Raw genomic sequence first — 19,570 nt, 5'->3', positions numbered from 1 at the left:
ATAATCACATGACCTTCAGAAAATGGGTGTTGCCTTTAGTATAAATGCAGTCTCTGTTTAAGTGTCGGCAGGTTGTCTGTCGGCTGAATGAGGATTGTTTAAAGCAGATCATATTGTGTGAGTAGATCCACTTCACAAAATTATTAACTGAATTATGATCTTAATCTGAATTGTCACAGTACATGATATTACAGGATTAAAGACAAAGAAAAAACAACAACTAAATATAAGTTTATATGTACAATAACCCATTTGTATTGCTTGTCATATAGATTTTGCTACTGCATTGTAAAAGTAGTGCTGTGTGATTCCTCGCATATGAGCTATGAGTGGTTATATGGTGCTGTATATAATGCAAGATATTTGGTAATAGTCTACTCTACGCTAATAAATATATATCAAAGGTGAGAGGCAGTTTTCCTTTTTACATGTCTATATTTAAATACATTTATTTAATGTCTGTTTTCTTCAATTAGCATCAGATTGCCGAGTAACCACCACTATGACAGAATCTCTACTGTTATCAGAAGGGTAAGACTACATCATTATTTAATGTTGTTGTCTGTTAGTTCTCGAATCTGATTGGCTGAGAGGACTTCCAGCAGGGCTGATGAAATATACTTTGTGCACCACCTTACAACTAGATCATATTTATCATATACAGATACATATATCTATAAAGTGATACATATAATGTCTTACATTCTGATCTTCAGAGAAGCTAATTCAAGTGCTGATAATTTAAACAATCAGAAATGTTAATATAAACACGCAGCAACATCTCTGCATCCCCCTTAGTGGGGCCCCCTTTCCCGTTACGCTGGTTATGGTTTTACCGTCACGCCTCGGCCGCCTTTTTCAAACTGGCACAGCGCTTACTCGCGGAACTGTAGAAAATGTATGATTTGGTTTGTTAAACATGAAGAGGGCTTATCCGTCTGGCTTGGCCGCTCGCTCTAATTTTAACCTAGATAAATGTGCTCTATTACTAGGCACATATCCAAGTGGAGCGTAGATGCTAAAGTAGTGCACTTCATGAAATGGAGGTGCCGGCATGGCCACTTGCATTTTTTTTTCTGACAACAGTGGAAACAACTAAAAAAAAAACTTAAAATACTCCATAATTTATGGTCATACCTATAAGAGTAATATATCATTTGAAATTTGTAAAGTTAATTTGTGTTAACTCACAATAACAACAAACTGTTGCGCTTCCCTTTCAAGGGAACTCGAGCTGCGTCGAGACGCGGTGGGAACGCCCTGCGTGATTGCGTCGTGAAGCAAGTGTATAATCAGTCCAATGGAAAGACGAGACGTCATAGGCGGGTGACGTCATCAACCAAGAAGCTATAAAGCACCCCTGAAAACAGACCGCGACAGCTTCTGCGCCTTCAGCAAGCGATCTGTGTATTCTGTCCTTGTCTATTTTTTGTTGTCTGTCAAGTTGCAATATATATATTATGGCAAAAGAGAGCAAGCAAATGTTGTGTTGTTCCCTGCCCACGTTATATCACGGCCCGGGTGGGGACACACACATCAGCTTGTGTTGCTTGTTTGTGAGTGGAGCATGTTAACAGTCAGTTCTCGAGGGGGCTGACTGTGAGCATTGCGAGAAGCTGTCCGTGAGGACGCTCCGCTCCCGGCCGGGCGTTCTTCTGGGAGGACTGTCTATCGTGGGGTTCGCAAACGGATCTGACAGCGGGGGTTGAGACCGGCGCCGCCTTATCTCAGCTTTCACCTGCCAGATCCAGTGCCTTATCACAGGGAGAAGCACGCTATTCAGTTTCGCCTCCCCGCGATGAGGCACTCATGCTGCGATTTTCCAGTTCCGGGGAATTGGTATCGTTAGTGTTTTGTAAAAAAAAAAAAAAAAAAAAAGAGCAAAAAAAATAATAATATATATATATAATGAATAAGGCAGATGTTTATGAGTTTTCAATAAATAAATAAATGTCAGCTCATAACTCTGTTGAATAAAGAGGAGCTTATAAAAGGAGGTTTTATTTAGTGCTGTTGCTAAGTTAAATATTTACTGGCCAGCCGAACATTATGAGAGTGAGAATATAAGTAAATCTCTATATCTCAGACTCCTCGTCGAGATCGTGGAATAAACCGGTTTCTATTTTATGTGTTTAATCCCCAAACTTCTACTATAGTAATGTTATGGGTATTAAGTATCATGGTATGACAGAGCCTCGGGTTAAAGAGACGCTTGCAAGTTATCTCTCTCCTGAGTCGGCGTCATCATAACCCCCGACGTTACCCACCAGCCATCATAAATAATAGATAAATATTATTAGGCAGCGCTGGTGGGTATATAGGACATGGATGAATGTGAGGATGTCAACACTGCGCTATTCAAGAATTGCGTCGCGCAACAGATAAACTATACCGGGAGGGACGGTTTTGAGAAATCGTTTTTCCTCGGCGTCCTCTGGGGTGCGACTCTCTGAGGAGGGTCACAGCGCTGCCAGTTCGGTTGTTCCCTGCCGGCATTTGTCATATGGCGTAGTGGGTATTGGGTTCCCACTGCGTCTCGACGCAGCGTCTCGTTCCCTCTCAGGGAAACAGGGTTACATACGTAACCTGAGACGTTTTGTAAAATTAAGAAAACAAACAGGACATGCTTTTTGCTGTCTCTGTCTCCGTGAACTGGAGTGTGTCTCAAAAATGAACCGAAACACAGCGTATAGGCTACTTGCCACAGACATGAGAAAAATATCTATGGAAAGCTTGAAATGTCTACTTTGAAACATACTAATTCGAAAACAAATATTCTCTGATTATGTAGTCCATGTAGGCCTATGAATGGTGCATTTCTCTCAATAGGCACTTTCAATACTGCAGAGATGGCGAGTCAGCATCATCAACTTTATCTTTGCAGCCGACACTGACCCAGAAAACGTCTCGGTTACGTATGTAACCCTCGTTCCCTGAGTACAGGGAACGGAGACGTACGTCGGGTTCCCCTGACGAATTGGGATCACGCTAGGGAGCCTATTACCTTCGAGAAACTAACAAAAAGCCAATGAACATTGGCATGCAACATTTGCATTCCGCGGACCCGCCCGTCAGCGCGGGTATAAAAGCCGGAAGTAAACATTGCATCATCGCTTTTCGCTGAGGAGCCGAAGTAACGGACCCCTGCGAAGGTGCAGCCACATGGCAAAGGGACGTACGTCTCCGTTCCCTGTACTCAGGGAACGAGGGTTACATACGTAACCGAGATGTTCCCTTTCGTCCAGGGAACTCCGACGTACGTCGGGTTCCCCTGACGAATTGGGATCCCTAATAAAACGCCATGGTGCTGGCCCCTTCCAGTGCCCAGCTAAGCCGCCCTACAGCAGTTTCAATAAATTTTGGGGGCTGCTAGGAATCCACTGCTGTTCCGCAAGACCCACACAGAGGACATTGGATAACACTGGGAAGCGTGCCTCAACCCCCGGGGGGGGGAGGCACACTACGGAAAACCAGGATGCCTGAACTGGCCTGGAATACTCATATGAATTCACATAGTGAACATATGGAGTCCCTGAGATGGTCCCAACCATTGGAATTGGGAGCGCATACAACAAGGACGACGGCGCGAGTCCGTCGGGGGAAGACACGGCTGGACTGCACGTGGCAAAAAACGGTACTCAAGACCACTGAACACCCAGTCTGCTACGACTCTTACTAGAGGAGCAAACCTGGCGCCGGGCGGTCCGCTACGCCGGGCGCCGGGGGGGTGATGGAGGAGCTCAACGAGGTTACCACTTAGGGGCCAGCGGAGCGGAAAGACGCACTTATCTGATTACAGAGTGGCGCAGCAAGCCGACACAACCTATTCCCTCGACCCACTGGACGAAGCCAGAACCCGGGAGGAAACCGGTTCCACACGGAGGTTATAGAACCTGGCAAACGTGTTAGGTGTCGCCCAGCCCCCAGCTCTACAAATGTCTGTCAGCGAGGCGCCTTGAGCCAACGCCCAGGAAGCGGCAACACCTCTAGTTGAGTGAGCGCGCAACCTGGGGGGACAAGGCTCACCCTGAGCCTCATAGGCTCGGGTGATGGCATCCACTATCCAGTGGGCTAACCTCTGCTTGGAGACGGCCTTCCCCTTCTGCCGGCCTCCGTAACAGACAAGGAGCTGGTCTGAGGTCCTGAAGCTTTGCGTTCTGTCAACGTAACACCGCAAGGAGCGGACGGGACAGAGAAAAGCTAGGGCTGGGTCTGCCTCCTCCTGGGGCAGCGCTTGCAGGTTCACTACCTGATCTCTAAACGGAGTGGTAGGAACCTTGGGCACATATCCGGGGCGGGGTCTCAGTGTTACGTGGGACAGGCCCGGCCCGAACTCTAGGCACGATTCGTCGACCGAAAATGCTTGCAGATCCCCGACCCTTTTAAAAGAAGCCAATGCTAACAGGAGCGCTGTCTTAATAGACAGGATATCAAGCTCTACTGCCAGCAAAGGCTCAAAGGGAGGACTCTGGAGAGCTCTCAGTACCAGAGTCAAGTCCCAAGGGGGTACAGAGTGTACAGGGCGAGGAGGGTTTAACCTCCTAGCACCCTTCAGGAATCTGATGACCAGGTCGTGCTTTCCCACCGACTTATCGTCAACTGCATCGTGATGCGCCGCAATGGCAGCGACATACACTTTGAGGGTTGAAGGGGACAGCCTACGCTCCAACCCATCTTGCAGGAAAGAAAGCACAACGCCGATCGGGCAAGTTCGGGGGTCCTCCTGACGGGAGGAGCACCAAGCGACGAACAGGTTCCACTTCAACGCATAGAGGCGCCTCGTAGAGGGGGCTCTAGCGGAAGCGATAGTGTCTACCACTGCCTGTGGCAGTCCACTCAGAACCTCCGCGTCCCGTCCAGGGACCAGACATGGAGTTTCCAGAGGTCTGGACGCGGGTGCCGTAGAGTGCCCCGTCTCTGAGAAAGTAGATCCTTCCTCAGAGGAATCGGCCAAGGAGGGGCTGTCGAGAGGAGCATGAGTTCTGGGAACCAAGTCCTGGTGGGCCAGTACGGCGCCACTAGCAAGACCTGCTGCTCTTCCTCCCTGACCTTGCACAGAGTCTGCGCAAGAAGGCTCACTGGGGGGAACGCATATTTGCGTAGGCCCCGGGGCCAGCTGTGAGCCAGGGCGTCCGTGCCGAGGGTCCCCTCGGACAGGGAGTAAAACCACTGGCAATGGGTCGTGTCCGGAGAGGCGAACAGGTCGACCTGTGCCGCTCCGAAGACACTCCAAATCAGCTGGACCGCCTGGGGATGGAGTCGCCATTCTCCGGGCAGGGGGGTGAACCGTGAAAGCTCGTCGGCCACACGGTTGAGAGCCCCCGGCACGTAAGCGGCATGAAGCGACCTCAGATGCTTCTGACTCCATAGGAGGAGGTGGGAGGCGAGTCGCGACATACGACGGGAGCGTAGACCACCTTGACGGTTGATGTACGCAACGGTCGCAGTGTTGTCCGTACGGACCAGTACGTGCTTGTGTCTGAGAACCCCTACGAGGCGACACAGAGCTAGACGTACTGCTTGCAACTCCAGGCAGTTGATGTGCCAATGCAGCTGGGGCCCCGTCCACAGACCCGAGACTGCATGCCCTTTGTACGTGGACCCCCACCCCGTGGCCGAGGCATCTGTGAAAACCACAGCATGCCTGGAAACCTGGATCAGGGGCACTCCAGCCCGAAGGAACGCAGGGTCCGACCACTGGGAGAAGGTTTGGCGGCAGTGCGGGGTCACTTGGACCCGGAACGTGCCACTCTGCCACGCCCACCTGGGGACTCGATCGTGAAGCCAGCGCTGTAGCGGTCTCATATGTAACAGGCCGAGCGGAGTAATTGCCGCTGCGGCCGCCATATGCCCCAGGAGCCTCTGAAATTGTTTCAGTGGAACCGCTGTCCTGCCTCGAAAAGACCTGAGGCAGGTGAGCACTGACTGGACGCGCTCCTCTGTGAGGCGCGCAGTCTGGGCGACCGAGTCCAGCTCCATACCGAGATAAGAGATCCTCTGCGTGGGGCAGAGTTTGCTCTTGTCCCAGTTGACCTGAAGACCCAACTGACTGAGATGCCGGAGCACCATGTCCCTGTGTTCGCACAGAACCTCCCGTGTGAAGACACGGGGGGACAGGGCCAGCCCGAAGGGCAGGACTCTGTACTGATACGCTCGACCCTCGAACGCAAACCGCAGGAACGGTCTGTGTCGAGGAAGTATCGAGACGTGAAAGTAAGCGTCCTTCAGGTCGATTGCTGCAAACCAATCCCGGGGACGGATGCATTCGAAAATGCGCTTCTGCGTGAGCATCTTGAAAGGGAGTTTGTGCAGGGCCCGATTCAAGGAACGCAGGTCCAGGATTGGTCGTAACCCACCGCTTTTCTTGGGTACAATGAAGTAGGGGCTGTAAAACCCGGACCTCATCTCGGCAAAGAGGGACCGGCTCGATCGCGTCCTTCGCCAGCAGGACATCGATCTCTTTCCGCAGGACAGGGGCATCCTCTGACCGCACACGGGTGAAGAGAATGCCCCTGTACCTGGGAGGCCGGCGGGCAAACTGAATTGCGTAGCCGAGCCGAATGGTGCGGAGGATCCACCGGGACGGAGCTGGAAGCGCTAGCCAGGCCTCCAAGAACCGAGCGAGTAGACCCACCCGAACCACCGGCGTACCCGCGGAGGGGCAGCAGGGCGGGGGACAGGGACCCGGCTCCAGCGACGACATGGCGACCGCGAGCGGGGTCTGGGCGCAGGTACTGACACCTACCTGTCCACTCCGGGGGGCAGACGGCAGAGAGGGTTCTTCGTGTACCCTCTGCTGCGGGCTGCCCCGTGGCGAGGGGAGGGGGAGAGACGAGGAACGAGGCCCTGACTCCTCGCAACCCCGTCTCTGCGCCTCCGTGGCCAGCCGTGGGCCGGGGCGACGCGGAGGGTTCCGCGTGGCCGCTACCCACAGGCTGGGGAGAGGGGAGCGGGGGCCGTGTCGCACTGAGACGACACGTGCTGCCGCTGCGACCCTCTCGCACGGGGGAGACTGCGTGCCCGACAGTCTCGGCCGTGGGTGACCTGGAAACGGATGCGGAAACTGCTCTTTTAATGAGGAAGTGGGTACCACTGACTGTGTCAGTGGCGGAACACAAACAAACCAAGGATTCTCCACCCGGCCCTCCCCCGGGGGAAGGAGGCGGATCGGAACCGCCTCCCGAAGAGCAGCAGCATCCAGTTCCAGGTCGCCCGCATCAGGAACGACGTCCACCTCTCTTCTTCCTGGAAGGTGCAGGTGGCATCGGAGCGGGCTGGGCCGCCCTCTTACGGCCCGACCTCCGTCCCCCAGGCTGAGACTGCTGGCCTGGAGGGGGAGCGGCCGCCGGAGGATGACCTCGGCGACGAGCGGCCGGAGGCTGTGCAGCAACAGGAGTTGGGCCAGCAGCGGCTTTCCTCCTGTGCAGGACATGCCGCATAGCTTCCGACTGCTTCTGGGCGGCGGAAAACTCTTGGGCTAAGTTATCCACCGCCTCGCCGAAGAGGCCCCCATGGGACACGGGGAAGTCGAGAAGTTTGTTCCTCTCGACTTCCCGCATATCCGCAAGGGTAAGCCACAGGTGGCGCTCCTGGACCACAAGCGTGGACATCGCCCGACCCAGCGAACGTGCGGTAACCTTCGTCGCCCGTAGAGCGAAGTTGGTCGCCGCACGCAGCTCCTGCAGCAAGGCTGGGTCGGGACCACCCCCCTGCAGGTCATGGAGTGCTTTGGCCTGGTGGACCTGAAGCAGAGCCATGGCATGCAGAGCGGAGGCGGCGTCTCCACACGCCTTATAGGCCTCCCCGGTTAGACCCGAGGAGAACCTACAGGCGCGGGAGGGGAGTGAAGGGGCACCCCGCCAGGTGGAAGCGGTCTTCGGACACAGCTGCATCGCGATAGACCGCTCCACTGTGGGGATTCCCTCGTACCCGTGCGCCGCCCCGCTGTCAAGGGTGGTGAAGAGGGAGGGGCGAGGAGGCCCCCGTCGGTACGCCAGAGGCGCCGACCAGGACTTCCTCAACTCCTCATGCACTTCAGGGAAGAAGGGCACTGGAGCGGTACGCGGGGCATCCGCACGTACCGCAGCAGGCCAATCATCAAGCCGCGAATGTGAGGGCCCGGGCGGAGGGTTCCACTCGAGTCCCACATTCGCGGCCGCCCTTTCGAGCATAGCAACCACCTCAGGATCAGCGTCAGCTGCAGCCACCACACCCGAAGGGGGTAGACCCGCTGACTCGTCACCCGAAGATGATTGCTCCCCTTCCGATGCCGCGATAGACATCTGGTCCTCCGGGGGCGCTCCAAAGGAAACAACCGGAACCGTGCGGGACGGCCCCGGAAGTTCCGCCGGAAGCGCCGCTGGCAGCGAGCTACTAGAGGAGTGGGAAGCTCGCGAAGATATTTCACCACACGAGACATTCCGCACTGTAACCCTCATACGCTCACCAACGGGAATGACCGAAGTAGCCGCCTGTCGAACTGAGCCGACAGACGAACTAGACCGGGCATTATCCGAAGGGACTCCCCCATATTTCAGGGATCTCAGTCTCGAGCGGAGCGTCGCGATGGCCATGCTCCCACAGAGAGAGCATGACTCATCCAACAACGCTGCCTCAGCATGCTTTAAGCCCAAACATGCGAGACAGTGTTGATGGCCGTCATCCGGAGGGAGAAGTCTACCGCATCCAGAAACGCACGGGTGAGTCGACATCCTGAAAAGGACGCGAAACACCCGCCAGCTCTTTTAGAAAGAAAAGAGAGAGAGAAAAACAAGAGAGAGAGAGAGAGAGAGAGAACGCGCCGAAGCGCCGAGGGACCACCGCAGCAGACAGACGGGGGAAACTGCAACCCTTTGCTGCTTTGAAGGCGAAGATCGCTGCACCGCGCTGTCACACCGGCGATTCTGCTCTCCAGGTAAGCTGTTGTTTCTCCAAAAGGCTTAGGCAGGCACAGTATAACTGAGGCTCCGAAGCGAAAGGCGATGATGCAATGTTTACTTCCGGCTTTTATACCCGCGCTGACGGGCGGGTCCGCGGAATGCAAATGTTGCATGCCAATGTTCATTGGCTTTTTGTTAGTTTCTCGAAGGTAATAGGCTCCCTAGCGTGATCCCAATTCGTCAGGGGAACCCGACGTACGTCGGAGTTCCCTGGACGAAAGGGAACACTAGTTTATTAATAAACAATTAAAATGTCTCCTTCTTATTTTTTCAGACACATTGATAATCATTATCTTGCTTTGCGGCAAGTCTTATGTGTGCGTTTGAGCGTGAAATATGCTATATTATATATTTAAGCAGCCTAATTAAATTAAAATAGGCTAAACGTGTGATTAGTCGGCTAATGAATGACTAGGTACTAGTCGACTGGAAAAATCTTTAGTAGAGGGCAGCCCATTATTAAATTATCCAGCTCTTCTATGTTAAATTAAATGAGTTAACATAATTAGTTGATCAACTATCGGTAATCAAATAAAGTTTAAAATAAGATGCTATGCTTAAGATGTAGGAGCAGTGCTTGTTCCTTTCACCACCACATAAGTAAGGGATAATCTGCTTCGCGTCGGGTGGTTATTAGCCTCTACGTCGTGCATTAAAATCCTTTAATGCATGGCTGGCCGTGGATTATCCCGCGTATACCTTGGTTATTTGCCAAGTTAAAAATAAGTTAAAGATGTACCTGTGTAATTTTTTAACAGACGGGTAAAAAACGGGTTATAGCACTCCGTCCGCTTTAAATAAAGTAGAGCCATCGGATTGCTTTTATTTGAATGAATTATCACATTTATTTAAATTCATAATTAAGAGAGAGAGAGAGAGAGAGAGAGAGAGAGAGAGAGAGAGAGAGAGAGAGAGAGAGAGAGAGAGAGAGAGATGCGTGCGCGAGTTACTTGTGTGCGTCTCTTCTTTAAAGTCTGCAGTGACAAGGCAATCTTTATTTGAACTAATCATGTAATTTATTTAAATGAATTATGTAGAGTGTGAAATAAAACCGGCGTCTCTAACCACGATTATTTAAAGACACATTACATTAATTGAATTGCATTAAATTAAATGAAAACAAAAAATTAAAACAGTTGGAAATTTCGATAGGGGATTGTTTTCTCATCATTACTAATTGATGTTAAACTCCACATTTCCATTTATCGTGAAGTTAGACATGGAAAAGGGTAGGGTTATTTTAGGTTTAGGCTTGGAGGTGAAATTATGTTTTGCTTTGCTTGTTGGGGTTCTAGATGTCAGTATGTCACTCCATTTCCTTCTCTTCCCCTCCGTGCAAAACACAGCTGTATGTCAAACCAAAGTTTCCTTACAAGTCCTGTGGGTGTGAAAGGAGAGAGTGCAGGTGCATTTCTAATTTTCTCCAAGTCAGACTTGACTTGTGTTACTAATACCAATGTTTATAGTAGCGGATTAATTTCCAACTGTAATCAAACTGACTGGAACTACCTGTGCATTAAACAGTTTTACTGCACACCTTCCAGCCAATCAGAATCGAGTATTTAAACCGCCCGTGGTATAAAGCTCCATTTTTTAAGTTGACAATCCGTTATAAATATGAAGATTGTTTTGTATCTTGATTGTATCTTGTATTGTATCTTCAATTATAAGATGAAGATTGACATTTTGTTCATTATAAATAAGCGCTTTAATGTTTTGCATGATCTGACAATTTATGTTCTGTTAGATGTGTTTTGACAATTTTTTTGTTGTATAATTATATCTCTAGGTAACAAAGACATAGTAACTCACAAAAAAATATTTTAGAAGGGCCTCATTGATTAATTTTACCTGGGGGCCCCAATCAATGTAGCTCCGCCTCTGCTGATCTTAATGGACAGCACTCATTGTTGCTATGGCGACGACCTTGTGAACAATTCCTCTACACAAATACACTACATAGATATGTATCAAAATTAATTAATCAAATGAAATGAGAATACCACGGTTTATACGTTTTTTTTCTTTACATGTGTTTTTAATGCAAGTTGTTTTTAATTTAATGTACAGTAGTCTGAGAAACAAGCATGCTAACATTAAAGTTTGTTCATTTTAACGGCTTTACATGAATGTTCTTGAGCAATTAAAATAAACATAATTTATCAGAACAAGACATACATACATACATATATATATATATATATATATATATATATATATATATATATATATATATATATTATAACATTCTATTTTAACATTACAGAGAAAAACACATGACTGGGTTATGTCAAGAGTTACATGAAATCATCAAGAAATGCAACTCAATTGAAGATGGAAATCCTGCTCGATATCGTCTGAAAACTAGTACAGACAATTTTAATCAATCTGAACCATATAGAAAAATAAACTTTGGAGAGAGAGACAAACATAAACCCCATAAAACTGTTCTAATAATCGGAGAAACAGGAACAGGAAAAACAGCCCTGATCAACACGATGATCAACTACATGTTGGGTGTTCAGAGAGAAGACAAGGTTTGGTTTGAGATCACAGATGACCAGAGTGACCGATCATCAGTTTACAGTCAGACCTCCAGCATCACTGTTTATGGGTTTTATCTACAAGAGAGTAAAACTGATCTAACAATCATCGACACACCAGGATATGGAGACACTTGTGGAGTTGAGAAAGATAAAGAGATCGCTGAGAGTTTTCTTAGATTAAGTGAATCTGCAGAAGGGATTCATGAAGTACATGCAGTGTGTCTGGTGATTAATTCCACCCAAAATCGACTCTCTGACAGACAGATGTACATATTTGATGCTGTTCAGTCTTTATTTGGGAGAGATATTGCTGAAAACATTGTCTTGCTCTTCACACACTCAGATGGAGCTCGACCTAAAAATGCTCTGATGGCTGTGAAAGAGGCTAAAGTCAAGTGTGCCGTGAATGACAAGAATCAGCCAGTGTTTTTCCTGTTTAATAACCGTCAGTCAGAAGCTGATGAAGAAGATGAAATGATACAGGAACTATCATGGAATCTCAGTTTTACAGGAATGGAAGGATTGTTCAAGTTTCTTGACAACATAAAACCAATATCCCTGAAGATGACTCGAGATTCTTTACAACAACAGAAACAGTTGGAGGCAAATATCTCTAATTTACAGTCACGTGTTAAAGTGATGGAAATAAAGCAAAATGAGCTGAAACAAACTCAAGAAGCTCTGAGGGAGAACAAGAAAGAAGTAATAGACAATAAGAACTTTGAGTATGAAGTTGAAGTGTCCTATAAAGAGAAGGTTGATATTGATTCTTCTGTAGCCAGCGTGGCGATGTGCTGCACCGTCTGTGAGGAGAACTGTCATTATCCAGGATGCTGGTGGGCCAAAAACATCTCACGGTGCAGTGTGATGAAAGATGAACACTGTAGAGTGTGTACAAAGAAATGCCACTACAGCAAACATGTCAAAGAAGCAAAAATATATGTAACAAAGACCAGGAAGGAGAAGAGGACATATGGAAACTTAAAGAAGGAATATGATGGGCTGATTGGACATGCTGTGTCTCTGGTCCAGAAGCTGGAAGAAGAACTGCAAGAACTAGAGAAAGAGAAAGTAAAGCTGGTGAATGAAGCTTTTCACTGTGTGGAAACTCTGGAGTCAATCGCACTCAACACTGATTCTCTGTTCATACTTCAGCACATTGACTTTCTGATTGAGAAACTGAAGGAAATAAATGAACCTGAAAAAGCTAAAACACTGGAAGACATCAAGAAGACAGCATGAGAAGAAAAACAAAAGCACTGGGATACAATAACAAAGAGATTTAAAAACTGACAATAAATATGTGTTTGCATTAGATATACATGTGCTGGACAATCAGTGATCATATTGTATGTCATTGTGATTACAATAGGCTTCCCATATATTATACATTCCCATATATTATTCATTAGACATGGAAAAATGTGTTGGTACACTCATTGAAAAAAGCTTGAAATGATACAATTAAAAGCAATCGTCTCATGTATGTCTTCATGCATTTGATATGTCAGAGTCTTGCAAAGAAGGTGTGAAAAGTGATAAATTATTGCTTATTCTACTCAGATATTCTGAATTGTTCTAAATGGATTTGTTTGTACCCCTAAAAGATAAATATAAAATATATATATATATATATATATATATATAAATATAAATAAATATAGCTGCAAGCAGCGATTACGGGCCCAAGCCGGTGGCACCGCCACCCTGGTGCCTTTAGTTACACTAAAGGCACCGGGCTGGCGCTGCCACCGGCTTGGGCCCTCCATCGCTGCTTGCAGCTATATTTATTTATATTTATATATATATATATATATATATATAAAAAGCCGCCACCCCGTTGCCTTTCGGGTTCCTGTGCACGACGGGCAATAACGTAACCCCGCTTTGACTGTCGAGAAGAAGTCTGCTTTAGAGCTTGCATCAGTGTGAGTCTTTCTGCTCCCCTCCAAACACACACAGAAAAGGGGGGGGGCTGTCTGTGTGTGTGCCCTCCCTTCCTCCCTCCCCACACACACACACACACACACACACACACACACACACACACACACACACACACACACACAGAGAATGGCAGGGGGAACTCTGTCAGAGAGAGACAAAACCACATTCAAACCAAAATATCTGACTTCCTGTTGGTCGGAGCTTATGACTGTAAATGAGAAAGTTGTCCGGATCGATAAGCACAATATAGAGACCGAGTTTTGTGACTGTAGGTAAAAATAACCCACCCACTTTAGTCAAAAGTATCTTGAAAGTAACACACTTCCTGCTGCCAGTTGGTGGCGCTATAACTTTGACTCACAATAGTCACATCCATGTGATCGCCCTCTTACAACAAACACACTGCTGAAGTTTCATCAAGATCAATAAATGTATGAAGACGTTATAACACATTGTGTTTTTCTTTTCTCGCCATAACTTCGTTTCCTCGCCACGGCCAAACCGTTCGAGATATCAAAAATCCGTCCGCAATTTAGCGTCCTCAATGTCTTGACTTCATGCTGACCGAGTTTGGTGGCGATAGGATAATTTTTCTTGGAGGAGTATGTCAAATTCCAGGGGCATGCATTTTCATACAGCCCATGATAGCCGACTTCCTGTTGGACTGGCGTAAAACTTAGAGCACGAAAGTTGTTCGGCCCGATTAAATCTATATGTGTACCGAGTTTCATATTATTACATGCAAACGTGTTTGATATATGGACCAAGTTTTTTCGGACCACGTTCAAGGGGGCGCTGTTGAGCTCCCCTGCCACGCCCGGGTACCAGCTTCAGCCCAGCCCTGATGTCCGCAGGTTCTGACCTGTGTGCAAAGTTTCAAGAGTTTTCGAGCACGTTAAGGGCCCCAAAAGTGCCCGAGAAGTCCCACACAGCAGAGAAAGGGTTAAAATAAAGCCCCCCTCCTCTCTCACACACACAGACACTGAGAGAGACTGGCAAAATTCCCATCAAATCACATTCAAACCAAAATATCTGACTTCCTGTTGGTCGGAGCTAATGACTGTAAATTAGAAAGTTGTCCGGCTCAAGGAGAAGAATACATATATAGATTTTTGTGACTGTAGGTAAAACTAACCCCCCCTCTTGGGTCAAAAGTATCTTGAAAGTGACACACTTCCTGCTGCCAGTTGGTGGCGCTATAACTTTGACTCACAATAGTCACATCCATGTGATCGGCCTCTTACAGCGAACACACTGCTGAAGTTTCATCAAGATCAATTAATGTATGAAGACGTTATAACACACTTCCTGTTTCCAATATTCGCCATAAATTCGTTTCCTCGCCACGGCCAAACCGTTCGAGATATCAAAAATCCCCTCGCAATTTATCATCCTCCATGTCTTGGCTTCATGCACACCGAGTTTCGTGGTCATCCGATGAATTCTCTAGGAGAAGTGTTTCAAATGCCAGAACATGCGTTTCCATACAGCCCATAATAACCGACTTCCTGTTGGACTGGCGTAAAACTTAGAGCACGAAAGTTGTTCGCCCCGATGAGATCTATATGTGTACCGAGTTTCATATTATTACATGCAAGCGTGTTTGATATATGGACATGTTTTTGAATCCCATTTCAGGGGGCGCTGGCGAGCCCCCCTGCCACGCCCGGGTCCCAGCTTCAGTCGGGCCCTGATGGCCGCAGGTTCTGACATTTGTGCAAAGTTTCAAGAGTTTTTGAGCACGTTAAGGCCCCCAAAAGTGACCAAAAGGTAGTAATATAATAATAAATATAGCTGCAAGCAGCGATTACGGGCCCAAGCCGGTGGCACCGCCACCCTGGTGCCTTTAGTTACACTAAAGGCACCGGGCTGGCGCTGCCACCGGCTTGGGCCCTCCATCGCTGCTTGCAGCTATATTTATTTATATTTATATATATATATATATATATATATATATATATAAAAAGCCGCCACCCCGTTGCCTTTCGGGTTCCTGTGCACGACGGGCAATAACGTAACCCCGCTTTGACTGTCGAGAAGAAGTCTGCTTTAGAGCTTGCATCAGTGTGAGTCTTTCTGCTCCCCTCCAAACACACACAGAAAAGGGGGGGGGGGGGCTGTCTGTGTGTGTGCCCTCCCTCCCTCCCCCCACACACACACACACACACACACAGAGAATGGCAGGGGGAACTCTGTCAGAGAGAGACAAAACCACATTCAAACCAAAATATCTGACTTCCTGTTGGTCGGAGCTTATGACTGTAAATGAGAAAGTTGTCCGGATCGATAAGCACAATATAGAGACCGAGTTTTGTGACTGTAGGTAAAAATAACCCACCCACTTTAGTCAAAAGTATCTTGAAAGTAACACACTTCCTGCTGCCAGTTGGTGGCGCTATAACTTTGACTCACAATAGTCACATCCATGTGATCGCCCTCTTACAACAAACACACTGCTGAAGTTTCATCAAGATCAATAAATGTATGAAGACGTTATAACACATTGTGTTTTTCTTTTCTCGCCATAACTTCGTTTCCTCGCCACAGACACTGAGAGAGACTGGCAAAATTCCCATCAAATCACATTCAAACCAAAATATCTGACTTCCTGTTGGTCGGAGCTAATGACTGTAAATTAGAAAGTTGTCCGGCTCGGGGAGATAAATATAAATACCGATTTTTGTTACTGTAGGTAAAACTAATACCCCATTTTTGACTAAAGGTGGCGCTACTGAGCCCCTTACCACGCCCGTTTCTGAAACTTCACACATGCCTAGTACCTAATAAATCTGATATGCATGTTGAGTTTCATGCAATTTGAAGCATGTTAAGAGCCTCAAATGCACCCAAAAAGAATATAAAAGTTTAAAGCTTTGCCATGGCAACAGTATTTAAGATATCAATAATTCTTTCACAGGTCTACATCTGCCGTGTGTTTACATTATACACATAAAGTTTGAAGCAAATCGGGTAAAAATAAGAGGGTGAATTCAAAGCATTTTGAAAGTGACACACTTCCTGCTGCCAGTTGGTGGCGCTATAACTTTGACTCACAATAGTCACATCCATGCGATCGGCCTCTTACAACGAACACACTGCTGAAGTTTCATCAAGATCAATTAATGTATGAGGATGTTATAACACACTTCCTGTTTCCAATATTCGCCATAAATTCGTTTCCTCGCCACGGCCAAACCGTTCGAGATATCAAAAATCCCCTCGCAATTTATCATCCTCCATGTCTTGACTTCATGCACACCGAGTTTCGTGGTGATTGGTTGAATCGTCTAGGAGGAGTATTTTAAATTCCATTGCATGTGTTTTTTAAACTACGCCAAATAGCCGACTTCCTGTTGGGCTGGGGTAAAAAGTCAGAGCACGAAGGATATATGAACCGATGAGATCTATAAGTGTACCGAGTTTCATATTATTACACGCAAGCGTGTTTGATTTATGGACCAAGTTTTCGGACCGCGTTCCAGGGGGCGCTGTCGAGCCCCCCTGCCACGCCCGGGTACCAGCTTCAGTCCGGCTCTAATGGCCGCGGGTTCTGACATTTGTGCAAAGTTTCAAGAGTTTTTGAGCATGTTAAGGCCCCCAAAAGTGCCCAAAAGGTAGTAATATAATAATAATGAAGAATAATCCGAAGGAAAACAATAGGGCCTTCGCCTTTTCAAGGCTTGGGCCCTAATAAAGAAGAAGAAGAAGAAGAATAAATAATAATCCGAAGGAAAACAATAGGGCCTTCGCCTTTTCAAGGCTTGGGCCCTAATAACTGAATTATAGTGATGTTTTGAACTAACTGTTTGCTTTAATTCGTATCACATCTTCAGTCTCGCACTGTAAATGTGTTATTGTCATTGTAACACTACAGCATGAAATAAAGCAGTGTGACATACAAACTAAAGAATTTTAAAAACACATTATGCTCAAAAAACTGATGTATCACACACACACACACACACACACACACACAGCCATCAATAATTAGCATATTAATCTCAACCACGGTGACAATCAACAAAATATTCAGATTAAACTGCACATCACAAAACAAGCTATACTAAAAAGTAATTACAAAAACAACAGAAAAATTTAAGGAAATTGTAAGAATAAAAGAAAAAATAAATATAGCTGCAAGCAGCGATTACGGGCCCAAGCCGGTGGCACCGCCACCCTGGTGCCTTTAGTTACACTAAAGGCACCGGGCTGGCGCTGCCACCGGCTTGGGCCCTCCATCGCTGCTTGCAGCTATATTTATTTATATATATATATATATATATATATAAAAAGCCGCCACCCCGTTGCCTTTCGGGTTCCTGTGCACGACGGGCAATATTGTAAACCTGCTTTGACTGTCGAGAAGAAGTCTGCTTTAGAGCTTGTATCAGTGTGAGCAAGGCCGGACTTACCATTGGGCTTGACTGGGCTGCAGCCCATGGGCCCTGCCCAGTAGGGGGCCCCCTCCCTTACCAGTTTTCATTTGTTTGTTTTGTTCGGTTAACTTGTATGCCAGATATCCAGAAATGATTAGCCGTATTTCCACTGTCTGGCCATGTGCGAGCGAGGGCTATAATCAGCCCAAAGTAGTGATTTGAGCACTTGAAAACAAAATCCAAAACACTTTATTGCGCACGCACGCGCCACACGCGTCTTTCTGCGCTCACAGAGTAGTTTGAAAGACGGAGGGGAGCACGGGATAAAATACCCGGGCCTTAATATCCTCCGACTGAGAGCTTCGAGGCCATAATCAAACGGCACAACCTGATATTTATCTTTATTTCACAAAGAATAACATGCGTGTTGATCCATCTGCTCCATTACGATCGGCTACTTAACAGCTTCAATATGCTTTTAGTCCAAAAGAGCGCACATTTAGAAACATCTGGATACATTATCATATGTCTCATTGCTTTACTGAGAATGATACTTTCTATAATATAATTTTTTTCACTAAATTATGTGCTCTGGAGAGTTTTGAGCGCTCTCTCCATTGCCATCACAAACAGGAATAGGCATATAGCCTACATAAAATGCACTCACGGTGGTTGAGCGCGGTAAAGTTAGTTTTAGGTTCGATATTCGCCGGACATTTATTTTCCTTTTCCAACTGTTCTATATAGGGTCGGCAGTCTTACGAAGATATATCAATAGCAGAATTACAGTAACCATTGTATATCGACATTAAATATTCATTCAAAAGCACCTGTGCGCTATAGCTGCATATGCTTTGACGCATTTCCACAGCGCATGATGCCCAAGGGAGCATCTGCCAATTACACCAACTGCGTTAAACGCAGCCTATAATTTTTATTATTTAAAATTACTATTAAAATTACATTTTAGACCTGTTAGACCTGTGACCACCCACAGACCTGTTTTCGGTCGAAGTCCAAAGTAGTCGATTGTCGAGTTGACGCGCATAGGTTTAGTTACTTAGATCACGCGCGTGAACTCGACAATTGACTACTTTGGACTTCGACCGAAAACAGGAACTAAATACAGGTATGTGCGCTGGCTGATATAACATAATTTTTATTCATATCTTTCACATCTACTGCAGTCAGATTCACTCGTGTTCACTCTGAAGGAATCACTCAACATGGCTGGGCACTTGTAATGAAACATTAAGGATGTTAAGAGGCTAAAAGCAGGTTTAAAACGTGCCCCATTAATGTCAATAGGGTGCAAATTTTAAAAAGAGGATAACACGGTGTAGGCAACACCGATTTTTGTCGTTGTTCTCTGTATTGACAGCACTCCAAATTTACTAAAAATTGAGCTCAATGTTAAAATTGACCGGAGTTCTCCTTTAATATTAGCCTACCACTAAACTTTGACTATAGGCATGTTTCATATTAATTGTTCTAAGAACCTCAAAGCATATTTATTTTGTAGCGTAAGTAGGGCCCAAACATAAACTCAAGCCCAGGGGCCCCCAGCACCCGAAGTCCTGCCCTGAGTGTGAGTCTTTCTGCTCCCCTCCAAACACACACAGAAAAGGGGGGGGGGCTGTCTGTGTGTGTGCCCTCCCCCCCCCCCCACACACACACACAGAGAGAGAATGGCAGGGGGAACTCTGTCAGAGAGAGACAAAACCACATTCAAACCAAAATATCTGACTTCCTGTTGGTCGGA

At 46.9% G+C, this 19,570-nt stretch overlaps 1 protein-coding gene across 2 annotated transcripts; it reads left to right on the top strand.

Moving 5' to 3' along the window:
* Positions 1-78: 78 nt before the first annotated feature.
* On the top strand, positions 79-12,960 carry LOC306992640 (uncharacterized protein). 2 transcript variants are annotated; one of them, XM_079601767.1, is made up of 3 exons: positions 79-115; positions 477-531; positions 11,206-12,960. In XM_079601767.1, exons 2-3 carry the CDS (start codon positions 503-505, stop codon positions 12,725-12,727), a joined length of 1,551 nt encoding a protein of 516 aa, XP_079457893.1. In that variant the 5' UTR covers positions 79-115; positions 477-502; the 3' UTR covers positions 12,728-12,960. The 2 variants fall into 2 exon arrangements, with proteins under 2 accessions (XP_079457893.1, XP_079457894.1); XM_079601768.1 differs by lacking the exon at positions 79-115 and adding an exon at positions 356-404.
* Positions 12,961-19,570: the final 6,610 nt, after the last annotated feature.

Source organism: Phoxinus phoxinus, assembly GCF_949152265.1.
Source record: "Phoxinus phoxinus genome assembly, chromosome: 24".
Lineage (NCBI taxonomy): Eukaryota > Metazoa > Chordata > Actinopteri > Cypriniformes > Leuciscidae > Phoxinus > Phoxinus phoxinus.
Note: the sequence above shows the minus strand (reverse complement) of the source record. Positions and strands in the feature narration are given on the sequence as shown.